Below are 27472 nucleotides of genomic sequence, written 5' to 3' on the forward strand. Positions count from 1 at the left end.
AGGAAGAAACTGATTATCTAAACAGACTGATTAATCATGAAGAGATTGAAGAAGTGATCAAAAACCTCCCAAAAAACAAGAGTCCAGGGCCTGATGGATTCCCTGGGGTATTCTACCAAACATTCGAAGAAGAAATAATACCTATTCACCTGAAACTCTTTCAAAAAAGAGAAACAGAATGAAAACTACCAAACTCATTCTATGAGGCCAGTATTACCTTGATCCCCAAACCAGGCAAAGACCCCATCTAAAGGAGAATTACAGACCGATATCGCTGATGAATATGGATGCCAAAATTCTCAATAAGATCCTAACTAATAGGATCCAACAGTACATTAAAAGGATAATCCACATGACCAGTGGGATTCATCCCTGGTGTGCAAGGGTGGTTCAACATTCACGAATCAATCAGTGTGATAGATTACATTAATAAGAGAAGAGACAAGAACCATATGATCCTCTAAATAGATGCAGAAAAATCATTTGACAAAATACAGCATCCTTTCCTGATTAAAACCCTTCAGAGTGTAGGGATAGAGGGTACATTCCTCAATTTCATAAAAACCATCTATGAAAAGCCTACATAAATATCATTCTCAATGGCGAAAAGCTGGAAGCCTTTCCCTTATGATCAGGAACAGGACAAGGATGCCCACTCTTGCCATTATTCTCAGCATATTACTAGAAGTCCTAGCAATAGCAAATAGACAACAAAAAAGAATAAAAGGTATTCAAATTGGCAAAGAAGAAGTCAAACTCTCTCTCTTCGCAGATGACATGATACTTTGTATGGAAAACCCAAAAGACTCCACCTCCAAATTACTGGAACTCATACAACAATTCAGTAATGTGGCAGGATACAAAATCAATGCTCAGAAATCAGTTGCATTTCTATACATGAAAAGTGAGACTGAAGAAATAGAAATTAGGGAATTGATTCCATTTACAATAACACCAAAAGCCATAAGATATCTAAGAATAAACTTAACCAGAGAGGTAAAGGATCTATACTCTAGAAACCACAGAACGCTGATGAAAGACATTGAAGAAGACACAGAAAGATGGAAAAACATTTCATGCTCATGGATTGGAAGAATAAACAGAGTTAAAATGGCTATGCTACCCAGAGCAATCTACACTTTCAACACCATCCCAATCAAAATAACAATGACATTTTTCAAAGAGCTGGAACAAATAGTCCTTAAATTTGTGTGGAACCAGAAAAGACCCTGAATCACCAAGGAAATGTTGAAAAAGAAAAACAAAGCTGGGGGCATCACTTTGTCTGAATTCAAGCTATACTACAAAGCTGTGATCACCAAGACAGCATGGTACTGGCAAAAAAACAGACACATAGACCAATGGAACAGAATAGAGAACCCAGAAATGGACCCTCGGCTCTATGGTCACTAGTCTTTGACGAAGCTGGAAAAAACATCCAGTGGAAAAAAGACAGTCTATTCAATAAATGATGCTTGGAAAATTGGACAGCTATATACAGAAGAATGAAACATGACCACTCTCTCACACCATACACAAAGATAAAGTCCACATGGATGAAAGACCTCGATGTGAAACAGGAATCCATCAAAGTCCTAGAGGAGAACATAGGCTGCAACCTCTTCAACATCAGCCACAGCAACTTCTTTCATGAAATGTCTCCAAAGGCAAGTGAAACAAAAGATAAAATGAACTTTTGGGACTTCATCAAGATAAAAAGCTTCTGCACAGCAAAGGAAATAGTCAACAAAACAAAGAAGCAATCCATGGAATGGGGGAAGATAGTTGCAAATGAAACTATGGATAAAAGGCTGGTATCCAAGATCTGTAAAGATCTTCAATACACGAGAAAAAAATAAAGAAATCATAAAATGGGCAGAAGATAGGAACAGACACTTTTCCAATGAAGACATACAAATGGCTAACAGACACATGAAAAAATGTTCAAAATCATTAGCCATCAGGGAAATTCAAATCAAAACCACACTGAGATACCACCTTACGCCATTTAGAATGGCAAAGATAGACAAGTCAAGAAACAACAATTGTTGGAGAGGATGTGGAGAAAGGGGAACCCTCTTACACTGTTGGTGGGAATGGAAGTTGGTACAGCCACTTAGGAAAACGGTGTGGAGGTCCCTCAAAAAGTTAAAAATACAGCTACCCTATGACCCAGCAATTGCACTACTGGGTATTTATCCCAAAGATACAGACATAGTGTAGAGAAGGACCATATCCACCCCAATGTTCATAGCAGCATTGTCCACAATATCTAAACTGGAAGGAGCCGAGATGCCCTTCAACAGATGAATGGATAAAGCAGATGTGGTCCATATAGACAACAGAGTATTACTCAGCCATCAGAAAGAATGATTACCCAACATTTGCAGTAACATGGATGGGACTGGAGGAGATCATGCTAAGTGAAATAAGTCAAGCAGAGAAAGACAATTATCATATGGTTGCACTCATTTGTGGAACATACAGAATAGCAGGGAGATCAGTAGGAGAAGGAAGGGAACAATGAAGGGGGAGAAAACAGAAGGGAGAATGAGCCATGAGAGACTGTGGACTCTGGGAAACAAACTGAGAGTTTCAGAGGGGGGGATGGGCTAGCCTGGTGATGGGTATTAAGGAGGGCATGTATTGCTTGGAGCACTGGGTGTTATATGCAAACAATGAATCATGGAACAGTGCATCAAAAACTAATGATGTACTCTATGGTGACTAACATAATAAAAAAATTTAAAAATAAAATAAAATATAATGGAATATTATTCAGCCATCAAAGAGAATGAAATCTTGCCAATTGCAATGAAATGGATGGAACTAGAGGGTATTATGCTAAGCAAAATAAGTCAGTCAGAGAAAGACAAATACCATATGATTTCACTCATATGTGGAATTTAAGAAAGAAAACAGATGAATGTAGGGGAAGGGAAGGAAAAAGAAAATAAGATGAAAATTGAGAGGAAGGCAAACCATAAGAGATGCCTAACTCTAGGAAACAACCTGAGGTTTGCTGGAGGGGAGGGGATGTGTGGGGGGGAAGGGATAATTGGTTGATGGACATTAAGGAGGGCACTTGATGTAAGGAGCACTGTGTATTATATGCAACTGATCAATCACTAAATTCTACCACTGAAACTATTTTTTAAAAGCATATGAAAATGTAAATCTCACTGGAAAAGACAAAGACAAAATATTGCAATACTGTAATAGTGCCATCTATCTTTCAACACGAGTAAAATAGTTAAAAGATATGGTTATTAAGAATAACCATAACCACATAAATTTGCTAATGGAAATACAATATTAAAAGAGCAAAATCTAATGAATCATCGAACTTTACATAAAAAAACCAGGGATGTACTGTATGGTGACTAACATAATATAATAAAAAAATATTATTATAAAAAAGCAAAATCTGAGATAAATTATATAAAGTGTGTGTGGGGAGAAATAAAGTGCAGAGTTTATGTATGCAATTGAAGTTGTTAGCAGCTTAAAATACTGTTATAACTATAAATTATTTGATTTAAGCCTTACGGTAACCTCAAAGGAAAAACTTATAGTAGATAAACAAAACGTAAAAAGAATCACAACATAGCAGTACAAAAAAATCATCAAACTACAATGAAGAAAACAAGAGAGGAACAAGAGAACTAAAAAAAAAGACAAAATATTAACAAAATTAAAATAAGTCCTTACCTATTAAAAATTACTTTAAATGTTATGTTCGGTTAGCCAGCATATAGTACATCATTAGTTTTTGGTGTAGTGTTTAATGATGATAATAACAAAATAATAAAAAATAATAAATGTAGACGGACTAAACTTACTTCTCAAGCAAAAGACATAGAGTGGCTGAAAAAACAAAGACTGGAAAAAACAAAACAAAAACAAAAACAACCCAAATAAATGCTGTCTATAAAAGACTCACTTCAGAATTAAGGACACACATTGGCTGAAAGTGTGAGGTGGAGAAAGATATTTCATGCACGTGGTAACAAAAGAGAGCAGGGGTAGCTATACTTGTATCAACAAAATAGACTCTAAGTCATAAATGTTCACAATAGGCAAAGAATGTCATATTATGATAAAGGGGACAATTCAACAAGAATATACAACAAATATAAATGTATATGCACCCAATATCAAAGCATCTAAATATATAAAGCCAATATTGACACATCTATTAGGGAAAAATATCAATACAATAATCATAGAAGGCTTAAACATCCCAGTGTCATTAATGGATAGATCATCCAGACAGAAAGCCAATTAAAAAAATGCAGAACTGAACAACAAAATAGACTAAATGAATCTAACACACATACACAGAGCATTCCACCCAACATTAGCAGATTATTCATTCTTCTTAAGCATATATGTAACATTATATAGGATATATCACATGCAGTCATAAAACAAGTCTCAATAAATTTAAGAAGGTTGGAAATTAGTCCAAGCATCTTTCGCTATTACAATGGAATAAAATCATGTATCAGTAACAGAAAGAAAATGGGAAAATTTATAAATACACAGAAATTACAGCCAGTGCAATCTCTATCAAAATACCAATAGCATTTCTTACAGAAATAGGAAAAAACAATTATAAAATTCATTTGGATCCACAAAAAAACACTGAATAGTGAAAGCATTTTTGAGCAAGAACAACAAAGCAGGAGATAATGAGCTCCCTGACTTCATAACACATTACAAAGTTACAGTAATCAAACAGTATGGTACTGGCACAAAAACATGTGCATAAACCAATGGAATAGAATAGCCCAGAAATAAACCCTCACATATATGGTCAAGTAATCTCTGACAAGGGCACCACAAATATAACATAGGGAAAGGACAGTCCCCTTCAATAAGTGGTGTTGGAAAAATTGGATATCCACATGCAAAACAATGAAATTGGAACTTTGTTTTACACCATATACAAAAAATTAACTGAAAAAGGATTAAAGATTTAAACATAAACCAGATGGACTTGACAGACATCAAAACATTCCATCAAAAAGAAACAGAGTGCACATTCTTCTCAAGTATTCATGAAACATCCCCTAGATCATATGGTAGGCCACAATACAAGTCTTAATAAATTTAAGACTGAAATCACACCAAGCATCTTTTCTGACAACAATGTTATGAAACTAGAAATCAATTACAAGAAGAAAACTGGGAAATTCACAAACATAATCGAGTGGGATTTACTCGATTACATTAATTTCCAAAAATTAATGAGAAACACCACAGTAGCAAAATAATGGATAAAAATCATATAATCATCCCAAAAGGTGCAAAAAAAAAGCATTTGACAAAATTCAACATCCATTTATGATAAAAATTCTTAATGAAGGGGATATAGTGAAGAAATACCTCAACATAATAAAGGTCACACACATATAAATAAAATATAATTTTCCCTATTAATTCAATGTATGTGATTTATCTTTGTATAGCTTTTAAATTTTTAACTTAATTCCAGCTTTATTAATGTAATTGACTATAATACTGTTTAGGGGTACAACACATTGATATGATACACATATATAGTGAAATATTAGCATCAGTGTTAGCTAACACCTCCATAATGTAACATAATTACCACTTCTTTTTTGTAGTGAGACATTTACTATCTACTCACTTAGCATCTTTCAAGGATATAATACAGTATTTAGTCACCATGCTGTACATTAGATCCCTAGAACTTATTCATCTTATAACAGAAAATTTGTACCCTTTGACCAACATTTCCCCATGCCCCCTACAACTCTGTGATAACAACCACTAAACCGTTTCTATGAGTTCACCTATTTCAGATTCCACATATGAGTGATATTCTATAGTATTTTTCTTTCTCTGGCTTATTTCACTCAGCATAATGCCCTTGGAGTTGATCCAAGATTTCATTCTTTCTCATGGATGAGTGATACTTTATTGTATATATACCACTTCTTCTTTATACATTCATCCATTGACTGACTCAGGTTGTTTCCATATCTTGGCTATTGTAAATAAGGCTGTAAGAATGAGGAAGTGTACATAGGTGGAATTTAAGAAACAAAACAGATGAACACAGGAGAAAGAAAAAAGAGAGAGAGGCAAACCATAAAATAGACTCTTAAGTATAAAGAACAAACCAAGGGTTGCTAGAGGGGAGGTGAGCAGGGAAATGGGCTAAATGGGTGATGGGTATTAAGGAAGGCACTTGTGATGAGCACTGGGTGTTACATGTAAGTGATGAATCACTAAATTCTACTTCTGCAACTAATATTACACTAAATGTTAACTTAGGATTTAAATAAAAACTTGAAACAGAAAAGAAATACAGCATTAAAAAAGGAATATAGCATTAAAAAAAAGAATATGGAAATGTAGATATCTCATTAATGCCTGTTTTTATTTCCTTTGATATACCCAGAAGTGGGATTGCTGGATCATATGGAAGTTTTATTTTTAATTTTTTAAGGAACCTCCATACTGTTTTCCATAGTAGCTGTACAAATTTACATTCCCACCAACAGTGTACAAGTTATTTAGTTTTCTCTACATCCCCAGCAACACTTGTTAACTCTGGACTTCTTGATAATAGCCATTTTAACAGTTGTGAGGGAATATCTCTGTGATTTTGATTTGCATTTCCCTAACGATTAGTGGTGTTGAGCATTATTTCATGTACCTGTTACCTATTTTATGTATTCTTTGGAAAAGTGTCTCCTCGATTCTGCCTATTTTTTAGACCTACTGTTTTCGTTTTTTTGTTTTTTTTGGGGGGGGGGCTACTGAGTTGTATGAGTTTACATATTTTGAATATTAACTTATTTTGAAATATGATTTGCAAATATTTTTTCCCATTCCATAGGTTGCTTTTTCATTCTGTTGATTGTTTATTTTGGTGTGCAGGAAACGTTTACTTATTTAGTACCAAATATTTATTTTTGCTTTTGTTTGTGCTTTTGGTGCCATATCCAAGTAATCATTGAAAAACCAATGTCAAAGAGGTTTTTCCAATGTTTTATTCTAGGAGGCTTAGGGTTTTAGTTCTTACATTTAAGACTTTAATCCATTTTGAGTTAATTTTTGTTGAGTGGTTGAGATATGGGTCCAATTTCATTTTTTCTTCCGTGTGAATAACCAGTTTCCCAACACCATTTAATGAAGAAATTATCTTTTCTCCACTGAATATTCTAAGTTCCCTTGTCAAATATTAGCTGACTGTTTATTTCTGGGTTCTCAATTCTGTTCCATTGGACTACATGTCCATTTTTATGCCAGTACCAATGAGTCTTAGTTACTATAGCTTTATAGTATAGTTTGAAATTAGACAATGTGATAACTTCAGCATTGTTCTGCTGACCTGGGCTATTCATGGTCTTTTGTGGCTCCATACAAATTTTAGGATTGTTTTTCTATTGCTGTGAAAAATGCCAGTTGAATTTTGATAGAGATGGTATTGAACCTGTAGATGGCTTTGTGTGGAATGGACATTTTAACAATAATTCTTCTGGTCCATGAACATGGGATATCTCTTATTTGTGTCTTCTTCGATTACATTAATCAGTCTTGTAGTTTTCACCACGCAGATAGTTCACCTCATTGGTTAAATTTATTTTGTACATATTTTATAATTTCTGATGCTATTGTGAATAAGATTTTTAAAAATTTCTTTTTCAGATATTTTGTTGCTAGTGTATAGAAACAACTTATTTCTGTATGTTGATTTTGTATCCTTCAACTTTATTTTTTTATTAGCTCTTAACAGTTTTAAGGTGGAGTCCTTAGGATTTTCTCTATATAAGATCATATCATCTAAACAGAGACAATTCTACTTCTTCCCTTCCAATTTGGATGCCTTATACTTATTTTCTCATTTGATTGCTCTGGCTAGAAATTCCAGTACTATGTTGAATCAGAGTGGTGAGATTAGACATCCTGGTGTTATTGCTGAACTGGAAGGAAAACTTTCCACCATTCACTGTCAAGTATGACTGTGGCTGTGGGTTTGTCATATTTGGATTTTACTGTTTGCAGAGTGTTCCTTCTATAGCCAAATTTGTTGAGTGTTTTTATCACGAAAGGATGTTATATTTTGTCAAATACTTTTCTGCACCTGTTGAGATGATCATATGATTTTTATTCTTCATTCTATTAATGTGGTATATCACATTTATTGATGTGAATATGTTGAACTATCCTTGTATCCCAGGGATAAACCCCACTTGTTCATGGTGTATGATTCTTTTACTGTCCTGTTGAATTCAGTATGCTAATTTTTCTTCAGAATTTTTGGATTTATCTTCATCAGGATTATTGGCCTGTAATTTTTTTCTTGTGGTGTTCTTGTCTGGTTTTGGCATCAGGGTAAGGCTAACCTTGTGAAATGAGCTTGGGAGTGTTCCCTCCTCTTCAATTTTTTGTAGGAATTTGAGAATTGGCATTAATTCTTTAAATGTTTGATAAAATTCAATAGCAAAGGCATCTGGTGCTGGGCTTTTCTTCACCGGAAATTTTTGATCACTGATTGAATCACCGCACTAGTGTAGTAATTGGTCTCTCCAGATTTTTTATTTCTTCATAATTCAGTCTTCATAGGTCATATGTTTCTAGGAATTTATCCACTTCTATGATATCCAATTTGTTAGCATACAAGTGTTCATAGTAGTCTCTTACAATCTTTTGTATTGCTGTGATATCAGTTAGAATGTTTCCTCTTTCATTTCTGATTTTGTTTATTTGGGTCCTTTTGCTTTTCTTTTTTTTTTTATAATGTGCTGTTAGGATAATTTTATTTTATCTTTATTTTTTAAAGATTTTATTTATTCATTTGAGAGAGAATATGAGTGGGGGTGAGGGAGAGGCAGAGGGAGAGAGAGAAGCAGACTCCCAACTGAGCAGGGCGCCCGATGTAGGGCTAGATCCCAGGGCCTGGAGATAATGACCTGAGACAAAGGCAGACGCTTAACCATCTGAGCCCCCTCAGTTGCCCCTATTTGCTTTTTTTCTTAGTCTAGCTAAAGTTTCATCAATTTTGTTCTTTTCAAAAACATTTTAGCTTTGCTAATCTTTTCTATTGCTTTACTAGTCTCTGTTTCATTTATTTCAGCTCTGATCTTTGTTATTTCCTTCTGTTAACTTTGGCCTTAGTTTGTTCTTTTTCTAGTCCCTTGACATTTAAAGTTATTTATTTGAAATCTTTCATTTTCACTTACACATGCATTTATTGCTATAAAATTCCCTCTAAGAAATTATTTTACAGCATCACATATGTATTTGTCTGTTGAGTTTCCATTTTCATTTGTTTGGGCACTTTTTTCCTCTTGATTTCTTCCTTGGCCCATTGGTTATTCAGGAGTGTGTTGCCTAGTTTCCACATATTTGTAAAATTTCCAGCTTTCTCGTCTTCTTGATTTTTAGTTTCATACCATTTTGGTTGGAAAGATAGTTGGTATGGCGTCACTCTAATTTTCCTAAGAATTGTTTTGTGACCTATCATATGATTTATCCTGGAGAATATTCCATGTGCACTTGAGAAGATATGTATTCTGCTGCTGCTGTTGAGTGGAATGTTTTATATATGTCTGTTAGGCCCAGTTGTTTTAATGTATGACTCAAGTCAAATGTTTCTACATTGATTTTCTGTTTGAATGATCCATCTGTTACTTAAAGTGAAGTATTGAAATCCCCTACTGTTCTTGTATTGTTTATTTCTCCCTCCAGATCTGTCAGTATTTGCTTAGCATATTTAGGTGTTCTGATATTGGGTGCATAAACATTTATGATTGTTATATCTTCTTGATGAATCGCCCTCCTTACCATTCTATAATGACCTTCTTTGTCTCATAATTTTTGGCTTAAAGTCTATTTGTATAAATATGGGCCAGCCCTGTAAGGCCAACCCCACTTTCTGCTTCCATGGAATATCTTTTTCCATCTCTTCACTTTGAGCCTATGTATGATCTTAAAGCTGAAGTGCCTTTTGGTAGACAGCATATAGTTGAGTCTTATCCATCTGGCCATTCTATGCCTTTCAATTGGTAAATTCAATTCATTTACATTAGAGAAATTATTAATACGTATACTTACTAATGCAATCTAATTAATAGCTCTCCAGCCATTTTGTAGTTCCATTGTTCTTTTTTCCCCTCTCTTTTCCATGGTGGTGTGCTGTGATTCTCCTCACTTATCTTTTGTGAATCTAATAGAGTTTTGCTTTATGGTTATCATGAGACTTACATAAAACATCATATAGGGGCGCTCGGATGGCTCACTCAGTTGGGTGGCTGGCTCTTGATTTCAGCTCAGGTCATGATCTTAGGGTCCTGGAATCGAACCCTGCATCAGGCTCTGCACTCAGTGAGGAGACTGCTTGAGAATTCTTTCTCTCTGTCTCCCTTTGCCCCTCCCCCTGCTATCTCTCTAAAATAAATAAATCTTTTTAAAAAATCTTATAAAACAGTCCATTTTAAGCTGATGGATAGCAACTTTAATCACATAAAAGAGCTCTACTCTCTTACTGCCCCTTTTATGTTTTTTATTTTATCATTTTTTACTTTTTATATTCTGAATTCATTAACAAATTACAGTAGTTATTTTTTATATTCTTGTTTGGTTTATGGTGTCCCACACATCTTACAGTCTTTCTTCATTCTCTTTCATTCCTTTTTTCTTTGTTCTCCTCTGACTGGGGTATTTCAAAGCCCCCATCTTCTCTCTCTCTCTCTCATTTTATATTCACTTGGTCTATTCTCCTGTTGATGTTCTCTGTTGCATTTTTCATTTCATTCATTCTTCAGCTCCAGATTTGTTTGGTTTGTTTTTATGATTTTTTTGTTGAATTTCTCATCTTACTCATGTATTGCTTTCCTGCTTGTTGAGTTCTATGTTTTATTGTAGCTCATTGAGTTTCTTTAGAACAGCTAATTTGAATTATTTATCAGGTAAATCACAGAATTCTGTCTTTAAGTTCAGTTACTAGAGGATTATTGAGATCTTTTTGTGATGTCACATTTCATTGATTCCTCATGTTTCTTGGAGTTTTGCATTGCTGTTTTCTCATTTGAAGTAGTCACCTCCTCCAAACACTACTAGTTGCCTTTAGGTCAGAGATACTTTTTATTGGGCCTGCTTATAACTGGGGCTTTCTCTGTCCTTGTAGCAATACATGTGCTCCCTACTTCTTGGCCCCTTGTGAGAGAAATCTTAAGCTTCTTTGTCTTCTCTCAACCTTACAACTCACCAGGCTGGCTGCTGGAAACCTCTTTTGTTTTTCCTCAGATAATACTATAGCTCAAGTTTGTGATTTCTCCCTTGCCACAGACTCTGGCCTGTTTTCTGCGTGCTGTCTACCAAAACTGGTCTTTACTGCCATACTTGGGAACATACACAAAGAGCTACCTCTAGAACTGAGGGAGCTGTGGGTTTAATATTTGGGGCATCGGGGGTGCCTGCAAGCCAGGTGGGGGATCCTTGTGTAAGGTTTTCCCAGAGGCTTCTGGTGGGCTTCCTGCAGGAGTCCTGAATGCAGCCAGTAGGAATTGTATTCCTTTAATACATTCTGACATTCTTATAACCTCATCTGTCTCCCCACAGTCACGCAAGTATTGCCTCAATACTGTGGGTGCTGCAGGAGAAAAACAAGTTTCTTCAGCAGCATCCTATACCAGTAGGGAAGCTGGGCAATCACTCACTGTTTTCCCCTGCAGAAAAAGTCATTGCTGGCTAGTTCAGCACCATGATATGCCACCTTGGGGAAGGGGTGGCACTGGTAAAGTTCATCTTACCCCCTCTTTTTTTTCTTTTTCTCCAAAACAGTGCTAGAATCTCTCCTCAGGAAATCTGGAGTTCTACAAAGCCTCTCTTATTTGTGAGTGTCTGCTCAAATCAGCACTCTCCAGGTTTGCCCTGAATGCAGCCAAAAGAGGCTGGGGCTGGTTCAGAGTCCTGTTGGAAGACTATCAGCTTATTACTTGATGTGGGTGAGACTCCTCTCAGGTCCCTTAGCTTATGGTGCTGGATCCCACAACAACAACAGAGGCACTTTTACTTGTTAATCATGGGGGGCCAAATGAGGGTAGGCATCTTATGCTGTCATGATGCTGATGTCATTCCTCAAAATTCAAATTTCTGTGAAGAATTTTTATTTTCACCTTCTACGGATTTTTCCTTCTTACACTTTACCATCACATATTTTTAAGATGAATTCTCTCTTGTCATAAGAAATAGATGTTGGTCAAACTTTTCTTATATTCATTTACCTGAATGTCTTTTTTCCATTATGATGATTTGATGTTCAGTAAAACATCGATACTAGTTAAAAGTTTTTCCATAATAAAGTTGAAAAGATAATAACAATGACAAAGGCTAATACTAAGCAAGTTTTATTATGTGATAGGCACAAATGTAGAATTCACATAACAAGCCTCTGAAGTGAGCTCATTATGCCTGCATTACCATAAGCACATTATATATGCATATAAAAGGATCTGTGGAAGAATAAGTTGGTTAACATTAGGGAAAAAACTACGTCCAAATGTTGGTCAAGGGAAGTAGAGCTTATATATTATAGTATAAGTCTTTAAAAGCAGAAGAGACCCCATACATTTTCTCTGAAATGAACAATAAAAAATAGACACATTCAAAAGGGGCCATCAAGGTAACACTTTATGATGGCAAAATTTTCAATATTTGACAAAAGGGGCTTGATAAAGACAGGTGAATACTTTCAAGGCAACAGAAGAGTAACAATATATTTACAAAGACTATTAAAGGCTGGTTATAGTATAGCATAATCACACTTTTTTTCAAAAACAATGACATAGTCTTTAAAGGTTTGCTACAAAAGTTTGACATTGATTGTCTGTGGTTGCTTTGATTACAGATAACTATTTTTGTTTATATCTACATTAATATAGAAAAGAACTGTTTTGCAAAAAGAGTATAGACTTTGTAAAAGGAAAGTAAAACAAGTTTCCAAAAAAAAGATACAGATCCACAAGATATTAAAGGATACTTAAAAATAACAGCAACAACACAAACAAAATGGAACACAGATACAAACACAGATATGCAAATTTAGAAAACGAAGACTGACCTGATACCCATGCTTCATATGTATAAAAATATAACTTACCATCAAACAGGCAATAAAAAAATACAAAAATAGATATGGTTATTAAATAAATGGTATTCAAATGAGAAACAGGAAGAAGGGCAAATTTAGACCCTTGATAAATAATTTAAAATAATTTTGAGATGGATCAGTAAACAAAAGTAGCAGGGTTAGCCCAGAAATGAATTTTTCAATGTTTAAAATAAAGGCAAAATACAATAAACAGTTTTTAAATTTTTAATATTCACAAGTATGAATTTTCCAAAAATAATGAAAGAATGACTATAAGATAGAGATCTTCAGACTGGTTTTTCTTTTCCTGTATAAATTCCCACAGACTAAGTGGTAAAGCATAAGTAGGGCATTTGTACCTTAATTACATTTGTGGTGACTCGCCCTAATATGTATCCTGCATCCTTCCTTAACCACATAATCCTAACATAAATTTCCAATTAACAGAGCTACTCACCGGTATGACTTTTCTTATGTTGCTGAATCTCTGAACCCCTCCCAAAAGCCTTTCCACATTCCTTACATTCATAAAGTTTCTCACCAGTATGAATTTTCTGATGTTGAGTAAGGCTTGAGCCAGTACAAAGATTCTTCCCACATTCCTTACATTCATAATATTTTTCACTAGTGTGTATTCTCTGGTGCCGATTAAGAGCTGAACCACTACTGAAGGACTTTCCACATTCTTTACATTCATATAGTTTTTCACCAGTGTGAATTAGCTGGTGTTGGATAAGTTTTGAGCCACTACCAAAGGCCTTGCCACATTCTTTACATTCATAAGGTTTCTCACCAGTATGAATTCTCTGATGTTGAGTAAGGTCTGAACCACTACTAAAGGCCTTCCCACATTCCTTACACTCATAGGGTTTCTCACCAGTGTGCATTCTTTGATGCTGAATAAGTTTTGAACCACTTCTAAAGGCCTTCTCACATTCCTTACACTCATAGGGTTTCTCACCAGTGTGAATTCTCTGATGCTGAGTGAGATCTGAGCCACTATTAAAAGCCTTCCCACATTCCTTACATACATAAGGTTTCTCACCAGTGTGAATTCTTTGATGTCGAGTAAGGGCTGATCCAAAACTAAAAGCCTTCCCACATTCATTACATATATATGGTTTTTCACCAGTATGAATTCTCTGATGCCGAGTAAGGGCTGAACCACTACTAAAGGCCATTCCACATGCTTTACATTCATAAGGTTTTTCACCAGTATGAATCCTTCGATGTTGAGTAAGGTTTGAACCACTGCCAAAGGCCTTCCCACAATCCTTACATTCATAAGGTTTCTCACCTGTGTGAATTCTGTGATGCCGAGTAAGGGCTGATTCAAAACTAAAGGACTTCCCACATTCCTTACACTCATAAGGCTTTTCACCACTGTGAATTATCTGATGTCGAATAAGGCCTGATCCAAAACTAAAGGCTTTCCCGCATTCCTTACATTCATATGGTTTCTCACCAGTATGAATTCTCTGATGATGAGTAAGGTTGGAGCCACTACCAAAGGCCTTTCCACATTCACTACATTCATATGGTTTCTCACCAGTATGAATTCTTTGATGGTAAGCAAGGTTTGCACCACTACCAAAGGCCTTGCCACATTCTTTACATTCATAAGGTTTCTCACCAGTATGAATTCGCTGATGTCGAATAAGGACCGATACAAAACTAAAATCCTTCCCACATTCCTTACATTCAAGGAGTTTCTCATCAGTATGTATTCTCTGATGCTGGGTATTGAAAGTGGGCATGTCTTCAGAAGTAAATATCATTTGACTGAAATGTCCTTCCTGAGATTCCTGTTTTCTCTCAAACTGGCTTTTACATTCCCAATCACCTCTGAAACTTGAACACTCAATGCTGTTTTTTATAAGTCTTTCCATTATCTCTCATCAGGATGATTCTATTCCATAAATATCCTTTTTCAGAAATAATTTCTTGGTCTCAACCTTGATTCACAGTCTGAAAGAAAATATAAAAGCAAACATTCACTTTTTTTGTGTTCTGGGAGAAAAAACTTTTATAATAGAAATGAAAAGATTTAACTGAAACTAATTTTCATAAAAACTGAGTAGCTTATACAGTTCTCAAATATGATTGGGAAATTTGACAAGTAGAAAAGGAAAGTAAAAAGAAGTCACACTGGAAGGTGAAGGAGATATTTAGGAAAACAGATTAGTCAGGTGTTCCTAAATAGTGATTTAAATAAAAATCCCCTTCAAGCACGGGGAGCTTGATAAATATAAAGATGTCTAGGCTTTACCCCTATTTTGTTAGAGAATAAATCTAGTGCCATATACATTTTAAAATGAGGGTAATTACCATTTAACTAATTTCTTAGGGTTGTTTGGAGCATTAAGAAACTACAACTAGAAGGAAAAATCTAGGATAAATAATCAAGTAACAAACATAAATTGCATATAATCTGAAGGAAATAGAAGAGAATGTTACTCCAGATACAGCAGTATCCTGATGAAAGATTAATGCGATGAATGAGCAATGCAGAAGGAAGAATCTATGGTAATTAGAATGTGGCTTATTTATGCCATTTGATAAAATCCATGTTTGCCTAGGGAGTCTATGAGGTTAAGCTTGGGAGAACAAAAAAGGGGACTCAGCAAAAGCTGCTGTACTTGAGAATCTAGTTTTAAGGTATGAGAGAAGGAAAGAGCAGATAGAGGTAATGTGATACTATTGGCAGATTGCAAGGATGCAGATAGATAAGTATTCTGAACCCTGGCTCTAATGATTATTTAATGATTCTGAAATCACACATAATATATTTATGTAGTTGTATAAAGTAACTGTACAGTGTTCAGTAGCTACTATTTTGGAAGACCTACATGCCAGAAAAGAGACTAGGAAAAAGAATGGATTTTAAAATATCAATTAAGTCCCTGAACAAATACATCAAACCCCAAAGGTGAAAACATCTGAGCTCCATTCTCTTCTTATAACACATGCAGCAAGATTGTTTGGAGTAGGCCTAAATATGTCCTGAGATTGTTCTTTCCATCTCCACTGTCAATAGATGATCCAGGTCAAAATTGTCTTTTATTTGGACACAAAAGCAGAATTTTATTAGTTGTCTGCCTTTCCAGTTTTACACCCTTAGCAGCCAGAGCGATATTCAGCCTGGCACTGTTCTGTTAAAAATGCTTCAGTGATTCCCCATTGTCTTTTGGATAAGATCTGTACTCCTTAACTTGGTCTTAACAATTCCTCAGTAATCTACCTCCTGCCTGCCTCTTCAACCTGATACTTCTCTCCCCTCAACAATAATTTATAGCTACACTGGTCTTCTCAGTTCTTCAAATGCACTAAACTGTAACACTCCCCCAACACATACACACACAGACAAAATGATTTCATTGGCCCTACATATTTGTCCATACTCCCTCTCCACATCGTTCAGGTCCCTGCTAAGTGGTATATCCTATAAAGATCTTTTCTGAATACTCAGTCTTAATTATGCACATCCCACCATTACCTCTCAAAGCACTTTCCCCCCCTTTTTTCCTTCCATTCTTTGTATATTGTTTTGGTAAGGCTCAATTACACATTTGTCTCCTATAATGGCAAATTTCATATTTGAATTTTGCTTAACGTCTGTCTGCTACAGGAGAGCCAACCGTTAGGAAGGAAGTATACCCAATGTCTGTTACTTTAATCGACTTGAACTCTGGCACATGCAAAAAAATCAAAATACATTTAATGAGTGCCTAATATAATAAATTAGTTTCAAAATTCATGATCCTTAAAAATAAACATCTAAAAACAAGATTTCTCTAGAAAGAGAATACACTTTCTCTCAAAGAGGACAAGTGGATCACATGCAGTTTTTCCTGCCCTTTTAAAAGCTTCACTAAAACCAATGAAATGGATTTTTTTAAAAAAGGACCAAATACTCAGGCAAAGAGAATTAAAGAGGAGACAGAAGCAACAAAACTTCTGAAGTTAGAAATCATGAAAATAAATGATGACTAACTTAACAAACCAAAGAAGGATGAAACCTAACTCAAAAGGTAAGCAAAACCCAGAGGAGGAGGATTTATGCTGCAGAACCCCAGAAAAGCTTAAGAAATGGGGGCACTATGTACCTGTGGAAATTTACTAGTTGGCATACAAAAAGTTAAGTCAGGTTCATAGTGTCTGCTCTAAAATACAGAGAGGCAAATATCACCACATATTAAAGGAAAACCTATAATTAAAAAAGAAAAGATTAAATAAACAAACCCCAAAGAACTTAGAAGAGAAGCTACATAAGAAAACAATAAAAATTTCAGAAGCCACCATTAATATCCTAAGAGGGACATGAGAAATTATTTTACATGGTAGAAAAATAAGATGACATAAAAGGAATGAGATGAAAAAAAGAATCTTAGAAAATGAAAATATAAAGTGGGAATAAAAACAAGTAATTAAAAAGATTAAAACATAAATGAAAGAAATCTCTTTAAAAAGCACAATATATGGAAATGGAAAACGTATGAAAATTGGAAGGTCATGCAAGGCAGCTCAATATCTAGTGGAAAGAGATCATTTTTAAAAGTGTGCTAAGCATATGCCAAGTGTCAGGCAGGGTGCTAGAAGGAATAAAGAAATCTGAAAATCATCATTTTGAAAACATCAATCTAAGTGATTCAGGCAAGGATTCTCAGTAAATTCTAAAACCAGAAAGTGAATGGTTGTAGAGAAAAAGGATATTCACTGGTCTCATAGTATTACTCCACAGACTATTTACTAATTATAAAGGGAAAAATATATCTTTACACAGGGAAGATTAAGTATTCACCACCTTTAACCTTAAGTTAAAAAAAAACTGGGCACCACCAATAGTGCAACAACCTGTGCTTCCCAATGTAATGCAATGAAAGGTACACGACCTTACCACCTACACAGTATGCTTGCCAAATTCTTAAACTGAATCTAAGCCTCCGATTTCCATGAGAAAGCCATCAGACAAATGGAGGTTGCTGAGACAGTCTATAAGACAACTGTCCTGAATTGTCTAAAACATTCAGTGTCTTATTAAAAACAAAAAAAGAAGAAAGAAAGAAAGAAAGAAAGAAAGAAAGAAAGAAAGAAAGCAAGCCTGTTATAGATTAAAAGAGACTAAAGAGACCCAACAACCAAAATATAATCATGAATCTTGATTGGATCCTAGATCAAACAAGTGACCAAGTAAATGAACAAAAAACATGACATCAGCTTAAAAAAAAAAAACAAAAACAAAAACCATTTTTTGGGAACCACTGGAAATACCTGATCATGAAATGTCTGAGGTGATAGTAACAAGTTAATGCAAATTTTCATAGATTTGCTATGTCATTGTTATTGTTTGGAAAATGTCCTTATACCAAGGGGATGCATGCTAAAAGTATTAAGGGTAAAATGTCCAGATGTCTCCAACTTAATTTCAAATGATTCTGGGAGGGGGTGGGGGTGGAATATATGTGCAACTGAGTGTGTGTGTGTGTGTGTGTGTGTGTGTGTGTGTAGGAAGATAAAGCAAATGTGGCAAAATGATAACTACTAGCAATTTTAAGTGATTACTAAATAAGGCATATAGGTTACACTGGAACATTCTTTCAATTTTGCTGTATATTAGAAAATTTTCAAAGAAAACAGAAATTACAGATTGTTTTAGGAAGTAGCATTTAAGAAATTTTCCAGACTTGAAGGACATGAATATCCACATTTAATGGACTGACTTGATACCTAACATAAAGGATAAAAATGATTCACACTAAGACATATTTTACATTAGGTTCCAGGACACTAGGAATGGAGAAAAGACCATAAAAGGCTCCAAAGATTAAAAATAGGGCATAAATATAAGTGAAATAAGTCAAGCAGAGAAAGACAATTATCATATGGTTTCTCTCATCTATGGAACATAAGAACTAGGAAGATCGGTAGGGGAAGAAAGGGATAAAGAAAGGGGGGATAATCAGAAGGGGGAATGAAGCATGAGAGACTACGGACTCTGAGAAACAAACTGAGGGCTTCGGGGGGGGGAATGGGATAGACTGGTGATGGGTAGTAAGGAGGGCACGTATTGCATGGTGCACTGGGTGTTATACGCAACTAATGAATCATCGAACTTTTACATCGGAAACCAGCGATGTAATGTATGGTGACTAAGATAATATAATAAAAAAACATTAAAAAATAGGGCATAAATAAAAGTGCAGGAATGAAAATGGCTTTGGAGTTCTCAATAATATTCTTAGCTAGAGTCGTAACTACAAAATTCTAAAGAAAAGTAATTTCAAGTAGAATTCCTGACCTGCAAAAGAACCAATGTACTGGCTGAAAAAAACCCTTTTCAGATATACTAGAGCTCACAAGTTTAACACATTCATCCATTCTTACATGCCACCTATATCAAAAACCAATTTTTATAAAATATTTTATTTATTTATTTATTTGAGAGACAGAGTGTGTGCACTAGCTGCGGCAGGAAAGAGTGGGAGGGACAGAGGGAGAGGGAGAAGCAGACACCCTGCTAAGCAGGGAGCTGAACACAGGGTTGGATCCCAGGACCCTGGAATCATGGCCTGAGCTGAAGGTAGATGCTTGACCAACTGAGTCACCCAGGCACCCCAAAAACCAATATTGATAATTTGAAGTTTTCTTGGAGTAAATAAAAAAACAAGACATGAAATCCAAGAAACAAAAACTTAATACAGAAGATGAGCACAGAATTCAAAAAGGCAAAATTTAAAATAATAGTTGACAGAAAAGAACAAAGGATTGTAGGAGGGTTGTCTAAACACAGGAATATGACAGATTTCCCAAAAATTTATTTTCTGAAAGACTTTGGGTATGAATTAGTGATAGTTACATGGATAACCAGGCATCACCCTCCCTTAAAAAACAGGCAATATTAACTACTTGGAAAATAAAGTTGTAGAAAGGGTACACATGACTCATACCCCAGTTATGAAAAAATCCATGATAAAGAGTATAGAAATAAGCCTTAGAATGGGAGAAGATATTTATAAAATATTTATCAAAAACCTAGTATCCAAAATATAAAGATGTTTTTCAAACCACTAATAAAAAGCTAAATGATCCAAAAGAAAAAGAACCACTAAATAAATAAGAAGATATCTGTTATAATAAAGAATTTGTCTGGTCTTTGTCCCAGGTTTCTAGATCATAGTTTCTAAAACCCTTGGAATTTCCCAAGTGTTAGAAGTGTGTTTGTTATTGGATCACAACTGAGTTTATGATAATGAAGTAAGTCATGGTGTGCCTGTGTAGGTAGCCTGAACACTGGAGGTGATCACCAGAAAGACTGAGCCAACCCAACCTCTGGGAGAGGGGAGTGAAACTGGAGATTGAGTTCAATCATGCAGCCAGTGATTAAGCGTTCATGCCACATAGTGGAACCCCAATAAAAAGTCTGGACACCGAAGCTCAGTAGAACATTCTGGCTGATGAACACATTGATGAACCAGAAAGATAATATACTCTAATTCCACAAGGAGATTCTATAGAAACTGTATTTGGGTTCCTTCCCAATGTTGCTTATGTATCCTTCATTTGGCTACTCCTTATATGTATCCTCACTATTCATAATAAAACTAATTTTGAGTATAGTGCTTTCCTGAATTCTAAGAGTCGTTCTAGTAAATTATTAAACTTGACATGGTGGGCAGTCATGGGACCCTTTTTTTCCAACCAGATTTGTAGCCAGTTGGTCTAAAGAAAGGAGAGATAGGGGCACCTGAGTAGCACAGTTGTTAAGCGTCTGCCTTCGGCTCAGGGCGTGATCCTGGCGTTCCGGGATTGAGTCCCACATCGGGCTCCTCCACTGGGAGCCTGCTTCTTCCTCTCCCACTCCCCCTGCTTGTGTTCCCTCTCTCGCTGGCTGTCTTTCTGTCAAATAAATAAATAAAATCTTAAAAAAAAAAGAAAGGGGAGATAAACAGCTAAAACGTGTGGATCTGACACTAACTTAGGGTGGTTAGTGACAGAATTCAACTGAAGTAACCAGTTGAGGTTAAAACAGAATAACATCCCAAATGCATGGACTGGAAGACTTAGTAGAGTTAAAAGATGGCAAAACTCAACAATCTGCAGATTCAATGTAACCTCTATCAAAATTTCAATGGCCTTTTTGGAGAAATAAAAAGCTGATCCTCAAATTCATATGGAATGGGCCCTGAATAGCCAAACAATATTGCAAAAGAAAAACAAAGTATGAAGATTACCTCTTGATTTCAAAACTTACTAACAAAAAGTTACAGTAATCAAAAAACACCATGACACTGACACAAGTATAGATATATAGACCAATGGGATAGAACTGAGAATCTAGAAATAAACCTAAATATCTATGACCAATTGATTTTCAACAGGATGACAAGTCCATTCAATGGGGAAAGAAACATTTAACAAGTGGTGCTAGGACAACTGGATAAACATATGAAAAGGATGAAGTCAAACCCTCGATCTCACTTCATTCAAAAATTAACACATGGGGGAGTAGGGGACCCCTTTTTCAGCCGGTCCCCTGAGTTGAGCTGGATAGGTACCAGACCAGCAGGAATATCCACGGACAGCCTGAGACGCAGGAAGATACATCTGGATCTCTACAAATGAACATCTCCAGCGCTGAGTATCGAGGTACGAAGCGGGGAGCCGTGAAACCGCGCACAGATATCGGAAGCTAAACAGAAGGGGGAGGGAGCCGCCGTGTCAGGGCGCCGGGAAGCGGTAGCCACCTACAAGGGGGAGCGGACAGACCGCGGACCCGCACGCTTGAGACAGCAGGCTGAGAAGGGAGCTCCGGGAGCGCACGCGGGACGGCTGGCGGTTGGCGGGCCACCTGCACGGGGGAGCAGGCGGACTCGCGGACAGCACCCGTGAGACACCAGACTGAGACGGGGAGCTCCGGGAGCCCGCGCGGGGCGGCTGGCGGCGGGCGGGGTTGGAAACACAAAGGACAGAGACGTGCCGGCCCTGGAAGTGAGGGCTGGGACGCCGGGTGTGGGGCGCACAGCCCGGGATGCTGCAGGGTTGAGCAGCACCAACAGAAACAGAGTTAAAGTGGCCAGAACATCAGTGGAGAACGATCCGCGATCCCTCTGTTCTGAGACAGAGGCTGAATTTCAGCCGCTGCTGCTCTCTCAGAAGAGGCATAGCAAACCGCCAGGGAAAGCCGCCAGAGAACAAAAGCCCGGAAATACCGGCTCACAGGGTGCCCATCCCCATCCCCCCTCGCAAGGGACACAGAGACTCTACCCAAACAGGGTTTTCTGAGTACCTGCAGGCAGGCCCCTCCCCCAGAAGGCAGGCTGAAAAATCAAGAAGCCCACAACCCGGAGCGCCTGAGTGGCGCAGTCACCAAGCACCTGTCTTCGGATTAGGGTGTGATCACAACGCTCCGTAAGGAGTCCTTCATCGGGCTTCTCCACCGGGAACCTGCTTCTTCCTCTCCCACTCCTCTGCTTGGGTTCCCTTTCTTGCTGACTGTCTCTCTCTCTCTCAAATAAATAAATAAACTCTTTAAGGAAGAAGCCCACATCCCTAAGATCTCTATAAAACAAGGGCGCACGGCCTGGGTCCCAGTCAACACTTGGGCTCTGGACAACCCTGCAATCTCTCTTCATCAGAATGACGAGAAGGAGAAGTCCCCCCCAGCAAAGAAAAGATAATGAGTCTGTGGCCTCTGCCACAGAATTGGCCTCGGCCACAGAATTAATACATATGGATGTATCCCAATTATCAGAAATGGAATTCAGAGCAACAATGGTCAAGATGATGAGTAAACTTGAAAAAAGCATCAGAGAAAGCGTTGCTGAGAATATAGAATCCCTAAGGGCAGAAATGAGAGCGAATCTGACAGAAATTAAAAATTCTATGAGCCAAATGCAGTCAAAACTAGAGGCTCTGACGGCCAGGGTCACCGAGGCAGAGGAACGCGTTAGCGAATTGGAGGATGGGTTAGTAGAAGAAAAAACGAAAATAGAAGCTGGTCTTAAAAAAATCCACGCCCACGAATGTAGATTACGGGAGATTACTGACTCTATGAAACGATCCAATGTCAGAATCATCGGCATCCCTGAAGGGGTGGAGAAAAACAGAGGTCTAGAAGAGATATTTGAACAAATTGTAGCTGAAAACTTCCCTAATCTAGCAAGGGAAACAAGCATTCGTGTCCAAGAGGCAGAGAGGACCCCATCCAAGCTCAACCAGGACAAACCTACGCCACGGCATGTCATAGTGCAATTCGCAAATATTAGATCCAAGGATACAGTATTGAAAGCGGCCAGGGCAAAGAAATTTCTCACGTACCAAGGCAAAGGTATCAGGATTACGTCAGACCTGTCTACAGAGACCTGGAATGAGAGAAAGGCTTGGGGGGGCATTTTTAAAGCTCTTTCAGAGAAAAACATGCAGCCAAGGATCCTTTATCCAGCAAAGCTGTCATTCAGAATTGATGGAGAAATAAAGACGTTCCAAAATCGCCAATCATTAACCAATTTCGTAACCACGAAACCAGCCCTACAGGAGATATTAAGGGGGGCTCTATAAAGGTAAAAAGGCCCCAAGAGTGATACAGAGCAGCAAGTCACAACCGATACAAAGACTTTAAAGAGAAATGGCATCATTAAAATCATATCTGTCAATAATCTCTATCAATCTAAATGGCTTAAACTCTCCCATAAAACGCCACAGGGTTGCAGATTGGATAAAAAGACATGACCCATCCATTTGCTGTCTACAAGAGACTCATTTTGAACCCAAAGATGCATTCAGACTTAGAGTAAGGGGATGGAGTACCATCTTCCACGCAAATGGACCTCAAAAGAAAGCTGGAGTAGCAATTCTCATATCAGATAGACTGGATTTTAAACTAGAGGCCATAGAGAGAGATACAGAAGGGCACTATATTATTCTTAAAGGAAGTATTCAACAAGTGGATATGACAATTATTAATATATATGCCCCCAACAGGGGAGCAGCAAGATACACAAGCCAACTCTTAACCAAAATAAAGAGACATATAGATAAGAACACAGTAATAGTAGGGGACCTCAACACCCCACTATCAGAAATAGACAGAACACCCTGGCAAAAACTAAGCAAAGAATCAAAGGCTTTGAATGCCATACTCGACGAGTTGGACCTCATAGATATATATAGAACACTACACCCCAGAACCAAAGAATACTCATTCTATTCAAATGCCCATGGAACATTCTCAAGAATAGATCATGCTCTGGGACACAAAACAGGTCTCAGCCAATACCAAAAGATTGAAATTATCCCCTGCATATTCTCAGACCACAACGCTCTGAAATTGGAACTCAACCACAAGGAAAAACCTGGAAGAAACTCAAACACTTGGAGGCTAAGAACCATCCTGCTCAAGAATGACTCGATAAACCAGGAAATCAAAAAACAAATTAAACAATTTATGGAGACCAACGAGAATGAATACACAACGGTCCAAAACCTATGGGATACTGCAAAGGCAGTCCTAAGGGGGAAATACATAGCCATCCAAGCCTCACTCAAAAGAATAGAAAAATCTAAAATGCAGTTTCTATATTCTCACCTCAAGAAACTGGAACAGCAACAGAGGGACAGGCCTAACCCACTGACAAGGAAGGAGTTGACCAAGATTAGAGCAGAAATCAATGAATTAGAAACCAGGAGCACAGTACAGCAGATCAACAGGACTAGAAGCTGGTTCTTTGAGAGAATCCATAAAATTGACAGACCACTGGCAAAACTTGTCCAAAAACAAAGAGAAAGGACTGAGATTATTAAAATTATGACTGAAAAGGGAGAGGTCACGACCAGCACCATTGAAATTGCAAGGATTATTAGAAACTTTTATCAACAGCTATATGCCAAAAAACTAAACAATCTGGAAGAGATGGAGGCCTTCCTGGAAACCTATAAACTACCAAGACTGAAACAGGAAGAAATAGATTTCTTAAATAGGCCAATTAACTATGAAGAAATTGAGTCAGTGATAAACAACCTTCCAAATAATAAAACTCCAGGCCCAGACGGTTTTCCTGGGGAATTCTACCAAACATTCAAAGAAGAAATAATACCTATTCTCCTAAAGCTATTTCAAAAAATAGAAACAGAAGGAAAGCTACCAAACTCATTCTATGAGGCTAATATTACCTTGATCCCCAAACCAGGCAAAGACCCCCTCAAAAAGGAGAATTACAGACCGATTTCTCTAATGAATATGGATGCCAAAATCCTCAACAAGATCCTTGCTAATAGAATCCAACAGTACATTAAAAGGATTATCCATCATGACCAAGTGGGATTCATACCTGGGATGCAAGCATGGTTCAACACTCGCAAATCAATCAATGTGATACATCATATCAACAAGAAAAGACTCAAGAACCATATGATCCTCTCAATTGATGCAGAAAAAGCATTTGACAAAATACAGCATCCTTTCCTGATTAAAACCCTTCAGAGTGTAGGAATAGAGGGTACATTTCTCAATCTCATAAAAGCCATCTATGAAAAGCCTACTGCAAGCATTATTCTCAATGGGGAAAAGCTGGAAGCCTTTCCCTTAAGATCAGGAACACGACAAGGATGCCCACTCTCGCCACTATTATTCAACATAGTACTAGAAGTCCTTGCAACAGCAATCAGAAGACAAAAAGGGATCAAAGGTATCCAAATCGGCAAAGAAGAAGTCAAACTGTCTCTCTTTGCAGATGACATGATACTCTATATGGAAAACCCAAAGGAATCCACTCCCAAACTATTAGAAGTTATAGAACAATTCAGTAAGGTGGCAGGATACAAAATCAATGCCCAGAAATCAGTTGCATTTCTATACACGAATAACGAGACTGAAGAAAGAGAAATTAGGGAATCCATCCCATTTACAATAACACCAAAAACCATACGTTACCTTGGAATTAACTTAACCAGAGACGTAAAGGACCTATATCCTAGAAACTATAGATCACTTTTGAAAGATATTGAGGAAGACATAAAAAGATGGAAAAATATTCCATGCTCATGGATTGGAAGAATTAACATAGTTAAAATGTCCATACTACCCAGAGCAATCTACACTTTCAATGCTATCCCGATCAAAATACCGAGGACATTTTTCAAAGAACTGGAACAAATAGTCCTTAAATTTGTATGGAACCAGAAAAGGCCCCGAATCTCCAAGGAACTGTTGAAAAGGAAAAACAAAGCTGGGGGCATCACAATGCCGGATTTCGAGCTGTACTACAAAGCTGTGATCACAAAGACAGCATGGTACTGGCACAAAAACAGACACATCGACCAATGGAACAGAATAGAGAACCCAGAAATGGACCCTCGGCTCTTTGGGCAACTAATCTTTGATAAAGCAGGAAAAAACATCCGGTGGAAAAAAGACAGTCTCTTCAATAAATGGTGCTGGGAAAATTGGACAGCTACATGCAAAAGAATGAAACTTGACCACTCTCTCACACCATACACAAAAATAAACTCCAAATGGATGAAAGACCTCAATGTGAGACAGGAATCCATCAAAATTCTAGAGGAGAACATAGGCAACAACTTCTATGACATCGGCCAGAGCAACCTTTTTCACGACACATCGCCAAAGGCAAGAGAAATAAAAGATAAAATGAACTTATGGGACTTTATCAGGATAAAGAGCTTCTGCACAGCCAAGGAAACAGTCAAAAAAACTAAGAGACAGCCCACGGAATGGGAGAATATATTTGCAAAGGACACCACAGATAAAGGACTGGTATCCAAGATCTACAAAGAACTTCTCAAACTCAATACACGAGAAACAAATAAACAAATCATAAAATGGGCAGAAGATATGAACAGACACTTTTCCAATGAAGACATACAAATGGCTAACAGACACATGAAAAAATGTTCAAAATCATTAGCCATCAGGGAAATTCAAATCAAAACCACACTGAGATACCACCTTACGCCAGTTAGAATGGCAAAGATAGACAAGGCAAGAAACAACAATTGTTGGAGAGGATGTGGAGAAAGGGGATCCCTCCTACATTGTTGGTGGGAATGCAAGTTGGTACAGCCACTCTGGAAAACAGTGTGGAGGTCCCTTAAAAAGTTAAAAATTGAACTACCCTATGACCCAGCCATTGCACTACTGGGTGTTTACCCCAAAGATACAGACGTAGTAAAGAGAAGGGCCATATGCACCCCAATGTTCATAGCTGCATTGTCCACAATAGCCAAATCATGGAAGGAGCCGAGATGCCCTTCAACAGATGACTGGATTAAGAAGCTGTGGTCCATATATACAATGGAATATTACTCAGCTATCAGAAAGAA

The 27472-nt window shown here is 37.1% G+C and overlaps 1 protein-coding gene across 2 annotated transcripts in view; it reads right to left on the reverse strand.

Annotated features, from left to right (window-relative positions):
- LOC100469897 (zinc finger protein 345) overlaps positions 1–27472 on the reverse strand; it is a 73605-nt gene that overhangs the window by 28507 nt on the left and 17626 nt on the right. The window contains exons 1-2 of one of the 2 annotated variants that reach the window (XM_034638385.1): positions 20880–20938; positions 9149–15103 (exon numbers count right to left, since the gene is read on the reverse strand). In XM_034638385.1, coding sequence (XP_034494276.1) covers positions 13585–15024 — 1440 coding nt within the window. In that variant the 5' untranslated portion in view covers positions 15025–15103; positions 20880–20938 and the 3' untranslated portion in view covers positions 9149–13584. Of the gene's footprint in view, positions 1–9148; positions 15104–20879; positions 20939–27472 lie in introns of those variants that run through there. The other variant, XM_034638386.1, reaches the window with a different exon arrangement.

This window comes from Ailuropoda melanoleuca, chromosome 12 (assembly GCF_002007445.2).
Source record: "Ailuropoda melanoleuca isolate Jingjing chromosome 12, ASM200744v2, whole genome shotgun sequence".
NCBI lineage: Eukaryota > Metazoa > Chordata > Mammalia > Carnivora > Ursidae > Ailuropoda > Ailuropoda melanoleuca.